The 21,649-nt window shown below is 40.4% G+C and overlaps 1 protein-coding gene across 1 annotated transcript in view; it reads right to left on the bottom strand.

Annotated features, from left to right (window-relative positions):
* Positions 1 to 21,649, bottom strand: part of LOC137656836 (ribosomal RNA-processing protein 7 homolog A-like) — a 62,891-nt gene that overhangs the window by 26,396 nt on the left and 14,846 nt on the right. Inside the window, exons 3-5 of the mRNA XM_068391162.1 lie at positions 19,713 to 19,838; positions 5,790 to 5,913; positions 495 to 654 (exon numbers count right to left, since the gene is read on the bottom strand). Of these exons, the coding sequence (XP_068247263.1) occupies positions 495 to 654; positions 5,790 to 5,913; positions 19,713 to 19,838 (410 nt within the window). The remainder of the gene's footprint in view (positions 1 to 494; positions 655 to 5,789; positions 5,914 to 19,712; positions 19,839 to 21,649) is intronic.

The raw sequence follows: 21,649 nt of genomic DNA, 5'->3' as shown, positions 1-21,649 counted from the left end.
TCTTTTAAACACTACAGGTTCAGAAAGGTTTTACACTTTTTTGCATGATATTCTTAATGTCTTTCTCCTCGAATTTATATTGTGAATTAATGTAATTCAAATAGCTTAGAGTTTTTTCTTATTTCAGGTTATTACAGTAAGTCAGATTTTCTCCTTTGTACTTATTCTTCAGCCTTTTTTGATAACTGCAATCATGTTGCTATTATATTATTTTTTTTTTTTTCTATAATTGACTAAAACAGCAGGAATCGGCTTTTTGCTACTGCATTTGCCTAGTGCAGAATGCATCAATAGTACTGCACATACAAGCTTTTAAGACCTCTTTTCTAATTAACAGTAAGTGAGAAGTTGACAATTACTCTAAAACAATGGGAAATGACTCCACTGTACTAACACTGCAAGTTTAAAGACACCAGTATGCAAGAAACATAACTTTAGTGTTATTAGCTCTTACATTACAAGAGAAAAAAAGAACTATCAGTGAAAACACTTACTTTGAGTTAACTGTAATCCAGCCATCTTCATCAGGTTCATCTTCCTTGGCAGCTTTCTCCACCTCTTCTTTTTCCTTCTCATAACTCTCCATTACAGACTTAATCTCTGTGCTGAGTTGTTCTGGACTAACATAAAGACTGTTGTACTCTTGATGCCATTCTGAAAATATATGTGCAAGACTTTTGAAATGCTAAAACTGAAATGTTTGTTGATCTTCATTGTAAATAACACCATAAAAGTACAGGATACTGTAGTTAAAATTCCTTAAAAGGTCTAATTCAAAGAGTTGAACAGTCATAATTATCAAATGGTTTCCATTTTACACAAACACAAAATTATGCTTCATAAGAAACGTTCCTTTCTTTATAATTCTCCATGATCATAATACTGATTATCACATAAACACCTAATTCAATTATGTGACTAAGAGTACAACTGCATTGGACAAAGCCTCCTCCCTCACTCAATAGTGGAAGCATTTTTCCATTGCAGAGGGAAAAAGGGGAAATCCTTGTAAAGCAGTTGTTTGTAGAGTTCACTACATAGTTGAAACTGAAATTTCCTTAACCCTCTGGTGATCCCAGCCTTGACAAAATTGCAGTCAAACTTTTTTTTACAGTGAGCAACAATGTCATGCGTCAACCTACTGTACTTATGCTAACGTTTCATGTTTTAAATAATAAAGGAATAAAGATACAAATAAACGGAAAACAGGATTAGAAAGCTGAAAAGGTTTCATATAACTATGTGAATGGATGACACACTAATTCAGAGGGTTAAAAACATCTTATTATGTTGATAATGCCAAAAGGAACCGAGACAGGAAACCAATTAACAACAAATGACCTTGAAGAGGCAAACAGTCACGGATATTTGGCAAGAATAACATGACTTAAACGGAAGCCAGGACACTGATGCACGATGAAAAAACAAATTAAATATAGTTCATTATGGGACTGCCTGCCTAGCCCCTATACAAGACACTACTGATATGATATTGTGGGTAATGTCTTCTAAGTAGATGGCAGGGAATGCAGACAATCTTTTCCAATGCTTAGTGCAAGTCTAACAGACATTGCATGTTTAAAAAAATGAAAATAGAAATGCTTTTACTTCATGCACACAAACCAGAGGGTTCAAGCTACAGCTTGCTTTGAGCGGAGACAACCTGTTCATAGTATTACAGGCTCCTTGCAGTGTCTTTTGGCCCTAGCTTCAATGCTTTCTGCCTACAACTTTCCATCAGGTAAAACTGGTCTCCTCTTACATAGGCCTTCAACTTATCTAAGTTTAGTCCGTTTCCATCTCTCATTAAAAAACAAGTCTTTTGGGTAAACGTTAATAAATAGATGGTGAGCTTTGCTGATTATATTTCTCTCTCCCCTCTCAGTATCTTCTTGAGCATCTGATCAGAGATAAGATGGTGTCTTCTTACCAGCCACAATCTTGTAAATAAAACCCTGGGTCAAATTTGGTTCACTAAATTCTGAGAGTGAAGTTCTTTTCTGCTGCTCAGCGGTAACATAGGCTTTTCCTCTTTAATAATATTTTCATCACATTTTTTAACCAGACCAAGTTAAATTTCTCAAATCTTATTTATAGGAATAAATAATGACACTCCCTATAAAGTGAATGCCAACAGTAAAATGGTTTTAGGGGGAAGCACTTTCCAAAAGCCCTGTAGATGGGATACTACAATATGGAAGCTTTGTGGAAATTCCAGTGAATGAAAAATGAAAGTCATGGTCCATTTCAGAGAGGACATCGTTGGTAAAATGAGTTCCCTAATAAAAGATTAAAAAACAAAATTTTTCACAAAAGAATGTATACAGTAATGGAGAAAAGAATGTGGTAGCACATCTATGCTCGCCACGGTAAAAGACAGAAGTGGCTATTCTCTGACATGCAGGTGGGAGAGGGGGTGGGGGGGTTCACCCTCGTGCCAGCTATCATTAATCAACTTGTTTACAATGCCACTGAAGAAATGTCCCTATTTTAAAGAACTAAAGGTTTATATATGCTCAAGAATGGTCATAGATAACTGTGAAGTACTAAGCCTTATGAAAGAAAGACCAAAACTGTCAGAATTAAATGCATGCCTTGTATAGTATTACCTATTCGATGGCATGGTCTGGGAAGGTCTAAATGCAAAGAATGGTCAGAATACGAACAATCTTAGTTACGGTAAAGAGCTTACTAAATAACAATGCCGGACTCTAATACTGTAACCAAATCTGGGATCAGGATTTTAATAGACCACTTTTGCCAACAACCAGAATGGGATACAATATTTAAACAAGGTAAAATAGATAAACCAAAACATTTTCTCACGATAAGCAGGTCTCTAAAAGTAATGAAAGATTCTCAATATATAGTACCAATTTTTGGTGCAAAAGAAGAGATATATGGTTCTCAAATGTAAATTCACAAAACGATCAGATCTGGAATTTCAAATAAGCTGCAAATAAGTAACATTGTTCATGAAAAGATCTAGGTGGGGAGGATCCAATGTGCTTGACCTACTGCAGTTAAACACACAGTAATTTGAGTTTTATTACCATTTAACTTCACATCCTATAATTTGCACCAAGTGCTAATTATAGCTAGATCTGTTTAGTGATCCAGCAACCACAGTCCTACATTTATGAAATAGAATCAATGCCAGGAGAGAAGAATAATCTGAATGAGCAAAAAGCTTGTGTGGATATTTGAAAAGTAACATTAGGGCGAAGAACACTACACTGAGGAACACCAGATATTACATTCCTGTATTCTCTATGGTGTCCCTCAACAACTACTTGTAATCTACTACTGTCTACTGTACTAAAAAAATCAATACTGTAATGATAATACTAAAAGACCCACAAACTACCACCTAAATCTGAAAACAAAATGTGTCATGATTAACACGGTTAAAAGCAGCACTGAAATCAACACCAATAATACAATCCTCATAATCACAAACAAGTGATTTCTGCACTCAACTGGAGGTTGTTAAAAGTGCATCACAAGATCCAAAGCCCTTGCGAAAGTCCAACCGCAGACTAGAGAACAGATGATTACTTTCAGCATACAGTATCAATTCAGATGATTTGCCAAAAGATGTTCAAAAACTTTAGATTATACAGGAGCTATGGAAAATGGCCAGTAATCAGCAGAACTATTTACCTAATAGAATAACATTACCTACGAATGCAAAAGGATCTCTTCTAGTTAATTTGGATAAAAGACAATGCCCTTAAACCAAAAACTTTTATGCATTACAGTACAGTACTAGCTTAGTAGAAAAGCAGCCTTAACATTCTGCTCAGAAACTACTTTCCCACCACATGGTACCAAAAGTATTTCACTTCCTTTATTATAAACTGAAATAACTTTGGCGGCAATATTGATATTGGCGATCTTAACCCTTTTACCCCCAAAGGACGTACTGGTACGTTTCACAAAAGCCATCCCTTTACCCCCATGGACGTACCGGTACGTCCTTGCAAAAAAATGCTATAAAAATTATTTTTTTCATATTTTTGATAATTTTTTTTTAAAATTCAGGCATTTTCCAAGAGAATGAGACCAACCTGACCTCTCTATGACAAAAATTAAGGCTGTTAGAGCAATTAAAAAAAAATATACTGCAAAATGTGCTGGGAAAAAAATAACCCCCTGGGGGTTAAGGGTTGGAAATTTCCAAATAGCCTGGGGGTTAAAGGGTTAAGAAGAAGTGAGATAATAAGGCTATTCAAAAGCATAATGCATAATTAACTTAGTTTTTTAACCTACCGGTACATTGCTATTTATGAAGGTATATAAAAATAATTTCTGGGTCAATCTGTGACGGCCGGTGAAAAGGGTCCTTCTTTGTACTTATTCTAATATAAATCTTCCAAATATACTAGAGAAAGATAAAAGCATGGAATGCAGAGGTTACAACCCTCGCGCGAACACCTTGTTGGTGTCGTGTATTTAACAAGGGCGTGTGTAAACCACTATTCACAGGCAGTCTTCCAATTAGATAATCCCTTCATCAAAGGGGAGGGCCGTGACAGGCCCTAGAGAATACAGTTGGACTACTCCACCGACACCTACTACTCAACATGTGAACTAGTTGTCTCGTAGCAGACGACGCTATGACATATTAGTTGTTTATGCAGTATATATGTGTTTTCTAGTATGTTGTTAATATTTTGTAATAAAGCAATATTTTGATAATGACTTTGTTGCCCGAGTTCCGAAATAATACAAACAGACAGTTGCTAGATACGATCTTGGAAAAAACTTCTGTGTTAGTTGAGAGCAGTATTACAAGTTAGCAGAAAAGTAACTAGACCTTAGAGTCATATATAACTGTACAGTAGCAAAAATATTCCACCTAAAATAATTTCTAGATTTCTTTGAGCTATAATTACATTTTGTGTGAAAATTTGTAGGCTATATGAGGAATTTAAGAAATATTACTGGAATTTTACATGTGACAAAAATGATTAGGAACATTTGGTAACACTGCTTTTTTGGTAACAACACTTGAACACCAAATAGTACTGTACTGTACTATGACTGAACGTGAAGTTGTGGTAGAAACTACGACTGGTTTAGTGGTTTCTTATATGAATATGCAATAAAATTGGGATAATAAGTATATAGCTAATTAATATCAACTTGAATATTTCATGATACACCCAAAACAAGAAAAGTTACTGTACCAGACAAACATCATAGTAGAGTCGCTGACTAGGAATTGCTGCTAAGTTTTTAAAGTCCTCATTTTTTTTTCCAAAAAATGCCTTGCTAATTTAAGGGTGCGTCTTACCACTTTTAGCGCCTTATGACATGGGAAATACGGTATTTGTCCTGTTTTCTCTTCACATTCACATACTATAAAAGCATTCTTTTCCATGGAAACTTTCTTTGAAAGTTAGGTCTCTTTGGAGCCGTTCCATTTGAATGTTTATTCATTTTATATAACATTAATAATCAAAGAAATTGTCAAGGTACGGCTTTCTTTCTTTTTATACTGAATCACTAATGAATAATGTTGTCTTGCAATGCAATTTTTATCGCTAAAGGACCTGGCAATAATACATAATGCCTTAGTTAGATTACGAATTTTATAATCATCATAAAAGCAATAAAAGGCTGTACTATACTAGTATCTAAAAATAAGAATATCTCATAACACCAAGTGAAACTCCACCAAAACACTGTAAGAATCACTAACACAAAACATATACCCAATCAACTACAGCCCCCAACAACTTTTTACTTCACAGTGAAAATAACAGTAGAAAAAAACTACTTACTCTTGATGCCGGTGGCAACTGGATTAGCTGTGGTAGACAAAATCAAATCATTGGAGGGGGATGCCGACATGGCGTGTGATAATCCATCGGGCTTTGTAAAAACAACGTAAGCCACCTTGAAGCCCTGGAAGAATACAACTACAGTTGAAGTACAGTATAAGACAACGAAAAAATAACAGGATTTCATAAACATAAAAGAATTGATTTAAAAACAATTTTGTAGTATACAACAACAAAAATAATAGGATTTCATAAACATAAAAGAATTGATTTAAAAACAATTTTGTTAGTCTAAGCATGTAAGACAGTCTTCTTAGTGGTGATTGAATACCTTGAGAGACGGCCTCATTGTGGAGTGCCCCTCTTCCACCCAGTTGTGCATAACAATCTAAACAAATCTTTAAAGTCATTTGCACTTTTCCTAAGTATAGAAACCAGAGCCCTTTAACAGTTGTACCTATATGACTCCAGCGATGCTTGAATAGCCATTAAAAATCTAACAAGGTAGTTATACCTACCAGAAGGTTGCAGGTAAGCTCCACCCACCTGAAGTCAGCTAGACAATCACTTTTGACCTTAGGCGTGGGATTGCAGGGTGGTTGAGCTGGGAAATGTAACTCAAAAGAACTCAGGTTTTATAGTCGGGAGAAATATGGATTACTTTAACATACGTATTACTTTAAAAACCTGCGACTTATTCCTACATGAATACAAACCATCATTCTTTAATAGGAGATTCATGCTTATGAGGAAGGAAGTCCCTATGAACCAAAATCTGGCTAGTTAAACTTTCCAAGAAAATGTCAGAGAACCTAGTCCTGTATAGGAGCAAAGGCAATGACTCCTGCCAACCTCCTAACACTCTGAGAATGGAAATATCAATCTGTTAGGTTAGGACCATACCAAGTGTAAAAAGTAATCTGTCACAGGAGTCTACCCTTGTGTAGGCTATGTTGTCCAAATGTATATGCATCTATAATAACTGGATTTGCGTTAATTCTATTCATCCTCCACCTTGTCTAGCCTAATGAGGGAGATACTTCTTAACAAATCTTGTCTGAAAAGAAAGGTTGCTTGATTATGAAGCTTACCTGCATCTAACTTCTGGTTCAGCTCATAAAGGCAGTGACTGCTGCAATCCCAAGAGAGGGGGATATAAAGAAGAGTAGAAATCCAGTCATTCTACCTTTCCTTCTAGGCTTGCAACTTCCTTTGATACAGTACAACATTTAACCAATCAAATTTTGATAGTGATGAACTTCAAAACCTCTTAGCTTCCTTTATTAATATCATTAGGCTAATGAATCTTCTTTGAAAGGTAGTTATTCTGACCTTACACAACCTATTGAGCAGCCACCACAGGAACAAGGGTTAAGCTATCTAAAGAAGGCTGTGGGAAGTGAAGGTTGTCTGGCACTTCCAGTCTCCTGCCTTCAATACCAGCGTCACTGGTAGTTTCTTTCTGAAAGCTAGGATAGAGCCGATAACCGACTTCATGAGCCTTTGTCTGTGATGGCCCTTCAATCCCTTCGTTGGCTGAAGCATATAGGCACGTCTGTTGGCCTCACAAAGCCAGAATAAAATAGTGTATTTGAATATCTTTCTCTCAGTCCCACCCGTGCTAAGGTGTGAAACAACGAGTCCTCTTGAAGTAGCACCACAGAGCCCTTACAGTACAGAAAAAAAGTCACCCTCATTTCTCATTAACGTATAGTGAAGAGAAGAGATGGAGGACTCAAACTAAACATTGTGGACTGCTGTATTATGGGTCTTGGTCACAAAATAAAAACATAAATAAATGAGACCAACTTCCATTCTTAGAAATGGCTTGTGAAATACAAGATGTCATGCAGCTCGTCAACTCAAGTTTTCCGATGCCAAGGCTAGCAAGAAGACAGTCTTGAGTTTCAGATCTCTGTCTGATGCCAGTCTCAAAGGCTTATATGAGGAAAGTATAAGAGATTTGAGAACATGGGTCATATCTCCCTCCAGGGGCCTAGGTCCACTGGTGGGCAAGCTCTTCATGAGCATAGACAGTTCCCACAAGAAAGAAAGGTGTTTAACCTTCAGTCTAAAGACCTGGCTCAAGGCTAAGCAATAGCCCTTCATCACAGATACTGTGAGGAGCTTTCCATGGAAAAGGAAAGATGAAAAAATTACCTATAAATTGCTGATAGGCTCTGACTGACCAAAGAAGTATCCCTTTTACGACACCAATCGCAGACAGCTGCAGACGATCTATACAGGTATCCCGACATCTCCTTTGTAGTACTTTGTTAAGTCTTACGCTCGGAGATGTAGGATAGCATCCACATGTAAAGTGTAAGGGACTCCAATGAGTGATGGTACCTCTGAAGGTGGGGTTGACAAAGAAGAGTGGGCCATCAGGGTAGTTCTCTTGGCACCTCAACAAGGACCATCAGCAGATCTGTATATTATTAAGCATGTGACCACCTTAGAGCCACTGGGGTCATCCTGAAATCTAATGTTGTCCACAATCTTTAGATTAATCAGTAAATCAGGCAAAAGAAAGATAAGATTTACAAATCCAGGTTGTCCCAAGGGTGTTTTAAGAATTCCTCTGACAGTCTAACCCCGCCCATGGGTCTAGAATGGGGGAACAAAACACAGGGAGTTCCCTATTCAGCCATGTAGCGAACAAGTCCATTTGCAGTGATCCACAGAAAGCAAGAAGTTTTTCTGCCATACAAGAATGAAGGGATCACTGAACCTACTTAGTGTTGTGGTAGCTATTAGAAATGTCCCTGCCTGGTGAATGCCGGCCCAGGGTTCAAGACCCCTTCAAACGCCATAGAGTCTTTATTGTCTGCGGGCTTTGGAATTGATCATATGTACTGTATATACTGTATGGTCGGTTCTAAGGCATTGTCCTACTATCTAGGGAATTGTCACTGTCCCTTGCCTCTGCCATCCATGAGCAGATTTTAAACCTTTAAACTACCCTTGCCAATCGAGCATTTCTGCTAGAACATTCCTCCTCCTTGCTTGTTGTCACTTATCAACATTCCTAAGAGCCCTATCAAGCTTTGCTAGAAAGCTTGCAGTGATCTGATCATTGCACGTATTTCCAACAGGTTGATATACAGATGCTTTTCTTATTAGAGCCACACCCCTACTGCGACTTTATTTCTCAGGTGTACATCCCACCATCCCTGGATGCGTCCAAGAACAGAAACCTTTTTGGAGGTGGAGAGTTGAAGGTAACTAACCCAGCCACTGAGGGGGGCAAGCCAGCCTCAATTTGGTGCCGGTCCTAAGCCCGGGTAAATGGGGAGGGTTGGTGGCAGGAAAGGCATCCAGCCATGAAAAATTTGCCAAAACGAATATGAACAGTGAATATTATCAGAATAAAATTAATGCTAGATGGAGAAAGCTGGCCAGAAACATCAACCCCACATAGAAATGGAAAAAGATGCTCAAGAAGAAGTTGAAGGTAACTCCATTGGTGAGGTTTTAATTGTTCAGCCATCTGGAAAGATCATCCTGTACCTCTTGTTCCAATGTAACGAGATGGGAAGGGAGATCTCCTTCAGACACCACTAAAGCAATCGTTGTTGAAATAGACGGTGCATATGTGAAACAAGATTCTCCAACAAGGAAAGGGGGGTAACAAGATTTTGGCAACATCAAGCTGGAAGTACTGTCTTGGACAGGAACAGGTGCAATAACCTTCCCGATGTGAGCGTTTGATGGAATGACTCACTAATGCTGTGTCTATCAACTTGCCCAGATGCTTCAACCTCTGCTTAGATATAAGATTTGACTTTTCTTGATTTACCCCGATCCCCAGATCATGAAAAAAGGAGAGCAGATGATCTTGATCTTGTAGCAACTGCCTGTCGAAAGAGGCCAGGATCAACTGATCATTTAGATACACAAAAGATGTACCGCGTGCGAGAGCGCCAAAGCTGACACCAGCAAGAACACAGTCCAAAACACACGGTTTTGAATTGATACACAGCTCCATTGAGAGTGAAGCAGTGGATTCACAAGTAGTTGGAAATACACATCTTTCAGAATCACTGAAAGCATGAAGTTCATAGCATTTCCATTCTGGACCTTGTTTGCTTAACAAACTGGTACATGGGAAAGATGATGACCAGTCTCCAGCCCCTAGTTGACTTCACCAAGAAGAGCAGACTGCAGAAGCCCAGAGATCTGTCTTGAATGACTTGGAATAAATTCTACAACATCACTTCCATCTCTGCCATCATGACTACGGCTTTCGATAATGTTGGAGAGTAGTTGGAGAATGCTATCAGTAGGCAAGAGGGGGTGTTGGTAAAAAGAAAAGTACCAAATAAACATCCCAAAGGACACTCGCTACCCAAGGCTTGGTCCAGTTTCTAGCAAATTTCCCAACGACATAACAGTCATTCTCCTATTTGTGGCAGTAGGAAAGGGGGAGTGTCAAGGCCACCATTCTTTCCTTATTGAGTGCCTAAAAAAGGCTGTGTATGGCACTGATCAGGGTCTTGAGAAGGTTTGGGTGACCTTCTTCCCCACTGATCCCACTGGTTTGGCAACAGACACCCCAGAAGTTATGGCAAGGTGGATCAGAGAGTCCTGTAAATCAGTCCTCAACTTCTTCACAACCACCTGAACATGATTCCTCAACAAAAGTGATGAGCGTTCCATAGCGTAAACACCACCTCTGGACCAACCTGTTCAGAGAATTGAGACACCCCGTATCCCTCTTAAAATTCGTTGGCCTTGTGGAATGCTGTCTGGTATGCCAAAAAGGTAACTGCATTTCCAAAAGGACAGAATGAGACTCCTGTACTTCCCTAAAGAGTCAGTTAATAACCCCATTGTCTTTGCGAAGTTTGCCACAGAGCAGCCACGAAAATACTTATAAGGTAGCTATGACTTAAGTCTCAATGACCACTAACTCAGAAGCCAAGAAGGGTATGCCTTATGTTCAGAGTCTCTCCAAGCGATAGCTCCCCACTGGTAGGTCGGTCTACCAGTAGAAGTAACGGTGCAGAAGATTCTGGCACATAGAACCTTCATTGCCTCGAACCTCCACAAAGGAGCACTACGACTCTGGGTTCTCTGCTTCTGTTGGTACTGGGCTGAGGTCTAGTGACTTCAGAGCAGAAGAATCCCGAGTATATTCGTCTTGCGTAAGGGTCAAGAGCTAAGGAGGCCTACAGTATTTACCACAAATGGATACAAGCAGTTGGTCTCAAGAAGGGAACCAGTAATGTAATCAGGGACCGACAATGAACCAGGTTGGTTATCATTGGTGAGAGAATGATCTCTAACATCAATCAACACAGACAGAAGAAGTACATGTACCCTTACCTGTGTTGCTTGTGCTGAGGAACCACAACACTAGAGGTCAATATCACAGGGCAAGTAGCGGTCACTCTCACTACACTAGTAACAGACACTGGTCTTTGAAAAAGGTCACAGGGGCTGGGATTATTGGCACAGGAATTACTGGAACAAAGGGCTCAGGGGGTCACAGGGTAACAAACAAAGGGTTGGCAGGCAAGGGCACTAGGGTAACAGACACAAGGGTGACGGGCATATGGGGTGATGGCCACAGGTGATAGGCACCTTATTTGGCTTCAGAGGCTACTTGGGCCTTATACTCATTGGCCTCTTTGGGGTCACCACAGGCTTCACTGGCACTTGGGGTCACTGTGGACAAAAAAGCCTTGATTACCAGCTCCCTCAAGAAATACATGGATGGCCTACCCCCAACACCTAAGATTAGGTCAAACTCATCAGCAACAGCAACAGCTATACAGTACTATTTCTTTGACATCCTCTTGGTCTTGCCAAAGATAATGCAGGAGAGTCCTTAGCATTCCTTTAAATCCTCAAAGCAAACACTTAGCATTGTACAGGAGGACACAATCTATAATCGGCAGATGGGGATGACAGTAAATAATCATGCCCCTTACAAGAAAAGCAGTGTGGTTGTATCTTTAGCTGGTTTTGCCATCAACCGGTTACAGAATCTACCCTTTTCCCAACATTTATAAACATCTTACTTTGCTTCCAGAATGATGAGAATGAAGGCAACAATTATTTCAAAGGACAAGGAAAAGATTAACAACCTATTGATAGGACACAGCAGTATATCTGCACTCGTTGCAGCCGAAGACAAAAGTAAAGTCTTTAACCACAAAGTGGGCGGCACTACTTGCTCGCACTCGCCACATATCTATAACTACCTCGTGAACAAACTCAACGACTGCTCCAACTCTTCATTCCTTATCTTGAAGTACAAAAAGTCTGTATATGTGTAGGGGGCAAACACAAATTTATGTTTATGATGCAATAAACTCTAAACCTTTGGGTCAGGGAATTTAAACAATAAATTACTGCTATACATGCTACTGACAATTGGAACACTTCAATTGTAACACAATTGAAGTGTCCCAATTTCAAACCCTGCTTCAGGGTTAATATATTTTACTGGGAAATAAGACCTTATTGTCCCTTTATCCTATAGATACAGTGGACCATTGCCATACACCTACCCAAATACTTGAGCTTTGGGGAAGAGGGTGCATGAGCACAGATCATGTGTGAATCGACATTCTGCGGCTAGGCAATGATCTGTCTCCTGTCTGTCACTTATGGGTAACCTAAATCTTTAAGTATCTAGAGGAAATACATGATACATTACTTATTGAGAACTTACTTATTCAAGTTGGTAACATTAAACATACCTCAATTTAAATCTGTACTCTACTCAGGAGTAAGCTTTTTACAATCTTCACAGATGTGTACCATGTCCCAAGTCTTGATCTCTTATACATGTATTCTAATGAAATACCAAAAACTGAGACTACACTCTTATCAAATAGACGATGCCTAAGCTTGATGATCGCTTGTTAGTACTGAAATGTTCAAGGTACAAAAGAAAAAGATATAATAGTAAGCTGAACATCTCCCCACCTGCGCTATAGACCCAACAAATAGGGACGAAAGTCCAGCAACCTAAACTAAACACCTTTGAAACATAAATAATGCATTGTGAAATTCCTACTTAACACCTCTCAATTTTGACTGAGGACTGACAGACTGGGTAAAAAGTGAAACGTCATAAGGAATAGAAAAGTGATATTTGGAAGTTTTTCTCACTTGAAGATAAATTTGCTTTATTTGTCTACCATGGCACTTCCCCCCAACTTTGGGAGGTAGATAGAGCAAAAAATGTTATTTTTATTAATAAAATAAATTTTTGAATATACTTACCCGGTGATCATATAGCTGCAACTCTGTTGCTCGACAGAAAAACCGACGGTCAAAATACGCCAGCGATCGCTATGCAGGTGGGGGTGTACATCAACAGCGCCATCTGTCGAGCAGGTACTTAGTACTCCAAGCAAACAAAGAACCAATTTTCTCCTCGGTCCACTGGGTCTCTATTGGGGAGGAAGGGAGGGTCCTTTAATATATGATCACCGGGTAAGTATATTCAAAAATTTATTTTATTAATAAAAATAACATTTTTCAATATTAAACTTAGCCGGTGATCATATAGCTGATTCACACCAGGGAGGTGGGTAGAGACCAGCATTACATGTTTACATTATTATGAGCTAAGTATTTTGTATTTCATTTTAGCAGTTATTCAAAATAACATACATAAAATAAATAAGTACCTGGTAAGGAAGTCGACTTGAACAATTACTCTGCCTTTTTAAGTACGTCTTCCTTACGGAGCCTCGCGATCCTCTTAGGATGCTGAGCGACCCCTAGGATCTGAAGTATCAAGGGTTGCAACCCATACAACAGGACCTCATCAAAACCTCTAATCTAGGCGCTTCTCAAGAAATGACTTTGACCACCCGCCAAATCAAGTAGGATGCGAAAGGCTTCTTAGCCTTCCGGACAACCCAAAAACAATAATAAAACATTTCAAGAGAAAGATTAAAAAGGTTATAGAATTAGGGAATTGTAGTGGTTGAGCCCTCACCCACTACTGCACTCGTTGCTACGAATGGTCCCAGAGTGTAGCAGTTCTCGTAAAGAGACTGGACATTCTTAAGATAAAAAGACGCGAACACTGATTTGCTTTTCCAATAGGTTGCGTCGATTATACTTTGCAGAGATCTATTTTGTTTAAAGGCCACGGAAGTTGCGACAGCTCTAACTTCGTGTGTCCTTACCTTCAGCAAAGCTTGGTCTTCCTCATTCAGATGGGGATGAGCTTCTCGTATTAACAGTCTGATAAAATAGGATAAAGCATTCTTTGACATAGGCAAAGATGGATTCTTAACTGAACACCATAAAGCTTCAGACGGGCCTCGTAAAGGTTTTTAAATAGAACTTAAGAGCTCTTACAGGACATAAGACTCTTTCTAGTTCATTTCCAACCATACGATAAGTTTGGAATATCGAACGATATTGGTCAAGGCCGAGAAGGCAGCTCGTGTTTGGCTAGAAAACCAAGTTGTAGAACATGTAGCCGTTTCGGATGAGAATCCGATGTTCTTGCTGAAGGCATGAATCTCACTAACTCTTTTAGCTGTGGCTAAGCATATCAGGAAAAGAGTCTTAAAGGTGAGATCTTTCAGGGAGGCTGATTGTAGCGGTTCGAACCTGTCTGACATAAGGAATCTTAGTACCACGTCTAAATTCCAACCAGGTGTAACCAAACGACGCTCCTTCGTGGTCTCAAAAGACTTAAGGAGGTCCTGTAGATCTTTATTGTTGGAAAGATCTAAGCCTCTGTGACGGAAGACTGATGCCAACATGCTTCTGTAACCCTTGATAGTGGGAGCTGAAAGAGATCGTTCTTTCCTCAGATATAAGAGAAAGTCAGCTATTTGAGTTACAGAGGTACTGGTCGAGGATACGGATACTGACTTGCACCAGTTTCGGAAGATTTCCCACTTCGATTGGTAGACTCTAAGGGTGGATGTTCTCCTTGCTCTAGCAATCGCTCTGGTTGCCTCCTTCGAAAAGCCTCTAGCTCTCGAGAGTCTTTCGATAGTCTGAAGGCAGTCAGACGAAGAGCGTGGAGGCCTTGGTGTACCTTCTTTACGCGTGGCTGACGTAGAAGATCCACCCTTAGGGGAAGTGTTCTGGGAACGTCTACTAGCCATCGAAGTACCTCGGTGAGCCATTCTCTCGCGGGCCAGAGGGAAGCAACTAGCGTCAACCTTGTCCCTTCGTGAGAGGCGAACTTCTGCAGTAACTTGTTGACAATCTTGAACGGAGGGAATGCATATAGATCTAGATGTGACCAATCTAGTAGAAAGGCATCTATATGAACTGCTGCTGGGTCCGGGATTGGTGAGCAAATTATTGGGAGCCTCTTGGTCATCGAGGTTGCGAAGAGATCTATGGTTGGCTGGCCCCAGGTGACCCAAAGTCTCTTGCATACATCCTTGTGGAGGGTCCATTCTGTTGGAATTATTTGTCCCTTCCGACTGAGACAATCTGCCATGACATTCAAGTTGCCTTGGATGAACCTCGTTACTAGTGAAATGTCTAGACCTTTTGACCAGGTGAGGAGGTCCCTTGCGATCTCGTACAATGTCAGAGAGTAGGTCCCTCCTTGCTTGGAGATGTACGCCAAAGCCGTGGTGTTGTCCGAGTTCACCTCCACCACTTTGCCTTGAAGGAGAGACCTGAAGCTTTTCCAGGTCAGATGTACTGCCAGTAGCTCCTTGCAGTTGAAATGCATTGTCCTTTGACTCGAGTTCCATAATCCCGAGCATTCCCTACCGTCTAATGTCGCACCCCAGCCTACGTCCGATGCGTCCGAGAAGAGAACGTGGTTGGGAGTCTGAACAGTCAGGGGAAGACCCTCTCTAAGGTTGATATAGTCCTTTCACCAAGTCAGACAAGACTTTATCTTTCCGGAAACCGGGATCGAGACCGCTTCTAGCGTCTTGTCCTTTTTCCAGTGAAAAGCTAGATGGTATAGAAGAGGACGGAGGTGTAGTCTTCCTAGTGACACAAATTGATCCACGGATGACAGTGTCCCTACCAGACTCATCTACAGCCTGACTGGGCAGCGTTCCTTCTTCAGCATCTTCTGGATGGATAGCAGGGCTGGGGGTTGATCGTCTTGTTCAGCAACGTCCTCATCAGAGGGTTCCTCATCCGAAACTGATGAGGAAACGGCAACGGAGTGGGCAACGTCTGACTCGCTGAATCCGGTCGCACTGGTGGATGCGTGACGGAGCCGGACGCAATATCATGGCACTGCTGCACAGTCTGTGAACTGTCAACAACCATGGGTGCGCGAGGAAGTACAGCGTCAACCCGAAACTGTCTAGACTGTCTGGGTTGTGCAGTCAACACCCTAACGGGTTGCTGAGGTTGACGCACTGCGTCACAACAAGTCACCTCTGCTGGTTGTTGAACGTCTTCCTAGTGACACACTGAACGTCAACAACCACCTCCGAGCGTCGCTTAACGTCAACGTGCGACTGGCAACCCACACTGGGTCGCATCGGTGGAGGAACCACCTCCACTGGCAGACGCGAGTAGGATACCTCAGCGTCAACAGGGCGCACAACCAACCGGTTGGAAGGTTGTTGGCCAGAAGGTTCTTCTCCGCATTTAAGTCCTCTATCAAGGACACAAGCTTGGACTGCATGTCTTGCAGCAAAGCCCATTTAGGGTCTACGGGAGCAGGTGTGGCAACAGACGGGGTTAGCGACTGAGGCGGAACCATTTACCATCCCTGGAAGCCTTGTTATGTGTGACATAATAGTACAGCAAAACTTCAAAGGCTCGACAAAAGTTGAGAAGTTGACCTGTAAACAACTTGGAGCGTCTCCTGGCTAGGCGCCAGGGCGAGTCTACCAGAATTGAGAAGTCTATCTGGGCAGAGGCATGAACTCCCAAGCCCAGAACTTCTCTCGTGTCCTATCAGACTCTCGCTCTATAAGCCAGTTTAAAAGAAGGGAAATCAAAGGCTGTATCCCTAAAACTCCTCCTGGTGCAAAAACCAGTCGCCTAGCCAACGTAACGCTCTCTAGGAGAGCGAGAGAGCACTAGCTTAACAACAACGGCTTCGAAGTAGCTAGGCCTAGTGTAAGTTCTGACGTTTAGGCGAACGAGGAGCAGCAGTTACAAGATCCGGACGAAGATCCTTAAAAAATCATCATGATTTAATTAAAGTCCATAGGAGGCTAAGCAGCTTAAGGCTCCTCTCCAAATGACAGAGTCCTCAAAGGAATATCAGTAGGAGGGAGAACAGCACTTTCTCATCTACAGGAACCTTGTCCGATAAAAGCTAGGTTATCTCAGTGAGTCTCTCACTGGTGCATTAGTAGCAGACCAGAAGGCAACGTCATGTAACTGCTTGACAGTCTGTGAACTGTCAACAACTGAACTGTCAACCACAACAGGTGCGTGAGGACATACAGCACTGGTGCATTAGTAGCAGACCAGAAGGCAACGTCATGTAACTGCTTGACAGTCTGTGAACTGTCAACTGTCTATACTGAGCAGTCAACACAACTCTAGAATGCGGAGGTTGACGCACCGCGTCAAAACAAAACAACTTAGGTTGTTGTTGTAACTCGCGAACGTCAACGGAGGGTTCCGTGCGTCGCTGAACGTCAACATGCGGCTGGCAGGGTACACTGCGCATGGGTGGCGGGACTCTCACAGCTGGAGTGCGGGAGAAGGTAGCCTCAGCGTCAACTGAACGCACAACCGTGGTTGGTTGTAGGCTAACGGGTGCAGCGTCAACCTTCTCCGCACGAAAGTCCTGCATTAAAGATGTTAACTGTGTCTGCATGGTCTGCAGCAAAGACCACTTAGGGTCTACAGTAGCAGGTGCGGCAACAGACGGTGTTACTGCCTGTTGCGGTACCGCTTTGCCTCTCTTAGGAGGTGAGCAGTCGTCGGAAGACTGCAGCGAGTCCGAACTGACCCAGTGGCTACAACTGGGCCGTTGGACTTGCGCGGAAGGGACCGACTTGCGCTTAATAAGCTGCGAGACCTTGGTCCATGGTTTCTTACGAGAAACCTCTTCCGCAGACGAGAAGTAAATGGGCTCTCTCGTCTTTGTGTGGGTGGGGCGATCTTGGGTAGATACGCCCGAAACCACGGAGGGAAACGTCTGTTCGTTGATCAAGGCCTGACAAACCCATAAGTCGTTCGACATTACTTCTCCCCTGGGCTTGGGAGCTTGCAAGAGGTCCCGGACTAGGTGAACGACAGGCACGAACAGACGAACCCTCGGACGCAACACTGTAACACTTTGCGCATATCACTTTATCACTTCGATTTTCTGTTTTGCACTTATTTCACTGAAATCGAAACTTTTACTGATTTCTACCTGAAACACGCAATTCTACCCTTCATTAAAAGGTAGTAATTGCGAAAACAGTCGTATAATGCAGCTCATTAATACTAGCAAAAACAGAAAACATATATAAAGATAAAGAATTCAGTGGCTGGGAAAGAGACTAAACACTAGTTCAAATAAACTACGTTTACAATCTCTCACCGCACATAGCCTGGGGACAAGAATAAAACCCTAGAAACGTTTTACCTTCTTCCCCGTACAGCGACTAGGGAGGAGAGTAACACGAGAACAACGTTACCCGCTTGAACGGAACGTTTTTTCTCCTCTCTCTCCCTCCGTCTCTATCTCTCTCTCTCTTTCTCTCTTGATTTCGCACCTGAGAGAAGAGCCCAATTATATATCGTCAAAAAAACATGTTACTTGGCTAAAGGAAAAAACTGAAAGGTTTTCCAAATAAAAAGTTCCTTTAATTTAGAATTTAAACCATTTAAGCTAAGAAAGAATGAACGAAACGTCAGAATCGATTTACTCTTACTGCAAAGTGAAATCGTGATACACTCTCTCTCTATCGTAACGATAGAGCGCATGTTGAACGTCCTGAACGTCAACAACTGCGTAGTCTAAAAAACTAAACGTTAGTTCATCTTTGAAAACAGTACGAAGACTATCAAAGAAATTCTTTCATAAAACATTAAATTTAAAAAGTTTTAAATTCTTTAAAGGCTAAATACGATATAACGGGCTCAACGTTGATTAACTTCGGTTCCAAGTTAGGACCGCCTACTATCAGGAAAGGTCGCATATAAACAAAACATAAAAATTTATTTTTATATGTTTATAATAAATGGAAAGTTAATCGAAGAGGCCTAATAAAGGCGGAGAGATATAAAATATATAGATCTATAACGTGTTAAGCAAAATTACTAAAAACCTAAACACACTTCCGTCTAAGGGAAGGGTCGGCCATTTAAAAGTGAAAGAGAGTCCATACTCTCTTTGTCACCATAATTAAATCTATCCAAAACGAGTTCAAGTTTTGAGATGAAGATAAAACCCCTGCATAGCGAAAGCTCAAAACTAGAATAGTGTACTTCACCAAATAGTTGTGAAAACAAATCCAGTTAGTAACAGCGTATTAGTAGGTCTTGCCGGTAGCTCGACAGAGAGAAAATTGGTTCTTTGTTTGCTTGGAGTACTAAGTACCTGCTCGACAGATGGCGCTGTTGATGTACACCCCCACCTGCATAGCGATCGCTGGCGTATTTTGACCGTAGGTTTTTCTGTCGAGCAACAGAGTTGCAGCTATATGATCACCGGCTAAGTTTAATATTGAAAATTTCCAAATCTCCTTTTATATTCATAATAGTTTCATTTCTCACCCAGTCTGTCAGTCCTCAGTCAAAATTGAGAGGTTTTAAGTAGGAATTTTATCAATTAGTGAAGTCTGATCTACTGTCATTATTTGTTTCAAAAGTGCTTAGTGTGAGTTGCTGAAGTTATACCCTTAAACAGTATTTCTTGGATCAATAACACAGGTAGGTAGATGTTCACCTAGCTGTTAACCCTTTTGTAAATTGTACCTTGGAATTCCTCCATAGAGACAGCAAAGAATCAAGATACAATGACATACTGCAAAGTCCAGTAATGAATTTTCTTACCTCAACAGGGTTTACCAAGGAGAAATGAGGATGTTTTGGGGGTGCTGTGCTATCTAATGATGGTTTCTTCTGGAAGTATATATTGTCAACCTTCCCATATTTCATGAATATATGCTTGAAGTTACTCTGGAAGAAGAATGAAGAGCAAAAATATTTAATTACATGTTTAATATCACAACAAAAAACACAGACTCTCAATGCAATAGAAAAAATTAGTGAATCAAATCTATCTAAGCTTACTATATAATAATCCATCCTCCCAAATCCTAAAATTCTTTTAAGAACAATGTAATTTTTTCAATTCAATCTATCTTCCCTATAAAAATAATAACACCAAATGGAATGAAATCTTGAAAGTTGGGAAGTTTCCCTAAACATTATCAAAACCTAAAACTTTAAGGAAACAATCAATAAGAGGGACAATTTGTGGTACAATTAATTCGCTAGCTCCAGTTATCAAGTCTCAATCTGTAACCCAAAACTATAAGATCTCTAAGGTGTTTTTAATAGACACCATTTAGTTAATTAGATACAGATCGACCGCTTTCTACTTAGTGTAGACTAAAATAAACAAAATATACCAAGTCATTAAGTTAAGAGAACTTTAGTGACAGGGATAAATGCAGATTGCATAAAACTACTATTTTTCTATACTAATGAAAGGATACTTAATAATCTCTCAATGTCTTTACTTACTTACTGGTTTTAAAACTAATACTTTTCACTATCTAAACACCAATCAAATTCTATTTGAGTTACAACAAGTATCTTCGTTGATCCAGGAAAAGGGTAAGCAAGCCTCTCTAAATTGGGGTCTTTTGAATTTGAACTAAAGAATCACCACCAAGATATGCAGTCTAATAAATGTAATCATAAAAAATAAGTAAACCTACAGAAGACAATTGGTACAACTGATTAAAGATATTTACAATTTCATGAGGGAATAACATTGTGCAAATATTCATAAATGAAGACTGCATTACACTGACTGTTGGTAAACTTCTACCTGGGACATTCAGAATATGATCAAATAATAAATCAACAACCTATTACAGTATTGAATAATTAACTTGGATGTTCTGTAATATTATAGAAACTGTAATTCACAATTCAATAAAGGTCAAATCAATTTCTTACATTTCCAAACTTAAAAATGCATAAATATCATGCCTGTTTTAAGAAGGCTCTATAATGTGTCTCAAAATGTTATTTTCATTAGTAAAATAAATTTTTGAATATACTTACCCGATAATCATGTAGCTGTCAACTCTGTTGCCGACAGAAATCTACGGTCGGGATACGCCAGCGATCGCTATACAGGTGGGGGTGAACACAACAGCGCCATCTGTGGTCAGGTACTCCAGTACTTCTTGTCAACACCACCTCAATTTTTTCCTCGGTCCACTGGTTCTCTATGGGGAGGAAGGGTGGGTCAATTAAATCATGATTATCGGGTAAGTATATTCAAAAATTTATTTTACTAATGAAAATAAAATTTTTCAATATTAATCTTACCCGATAATCATGTAGCTGATTCACACCCAGGGTGGTGGGTGGAGACCAGCATACATGTTAACAAAGAAGCTAAGTATCCCGTATTTTATTTTATTAGTTATTCAAAAATAACATAAAATAAATAAGTACCTGGTAAGGAAGACGACTTGAACCATTACTCTGCCTTTATTAAGTACGTCTTCCTTACTGAGCGTAGCGGTCCTCTTAGGATGCTGAACGACTCTTAGGTGCTGAAGTATAAAGGGCTGCAACCCATACTAAAGGACCTCATCACAATCTTTAACCTCGGCGCTTCTCAAGAAAGAATTGACCACCCGCCAAATCAACAAGGATGTGGAAGGCTTCTTAGCCGACCGTACAACCCATAAAAAGTATTCAAGAGAAAGGTTAAAAGGGTTATGGGATTATGGGAATGTAGTGGC

The sequence above is a fragment of the Palaemon carinicauda genome, chromosome 17, assembly GCF_036898095.1.
Source record: "Palaemon carinicauda isolate YSFRI2023 chromosome 17, ASM3689809v2, whole genome shotgun sequence".
Lineage (NCBI taxonomy): Eukaryota > Metazoa > Arthropoda > Malacostraca > Decapoda > Palaemonidae > Palaemon > Palaemon carinicauda.
This window is presented reverse-complemented; position numbering and strand designations above follow the sequence as displayed.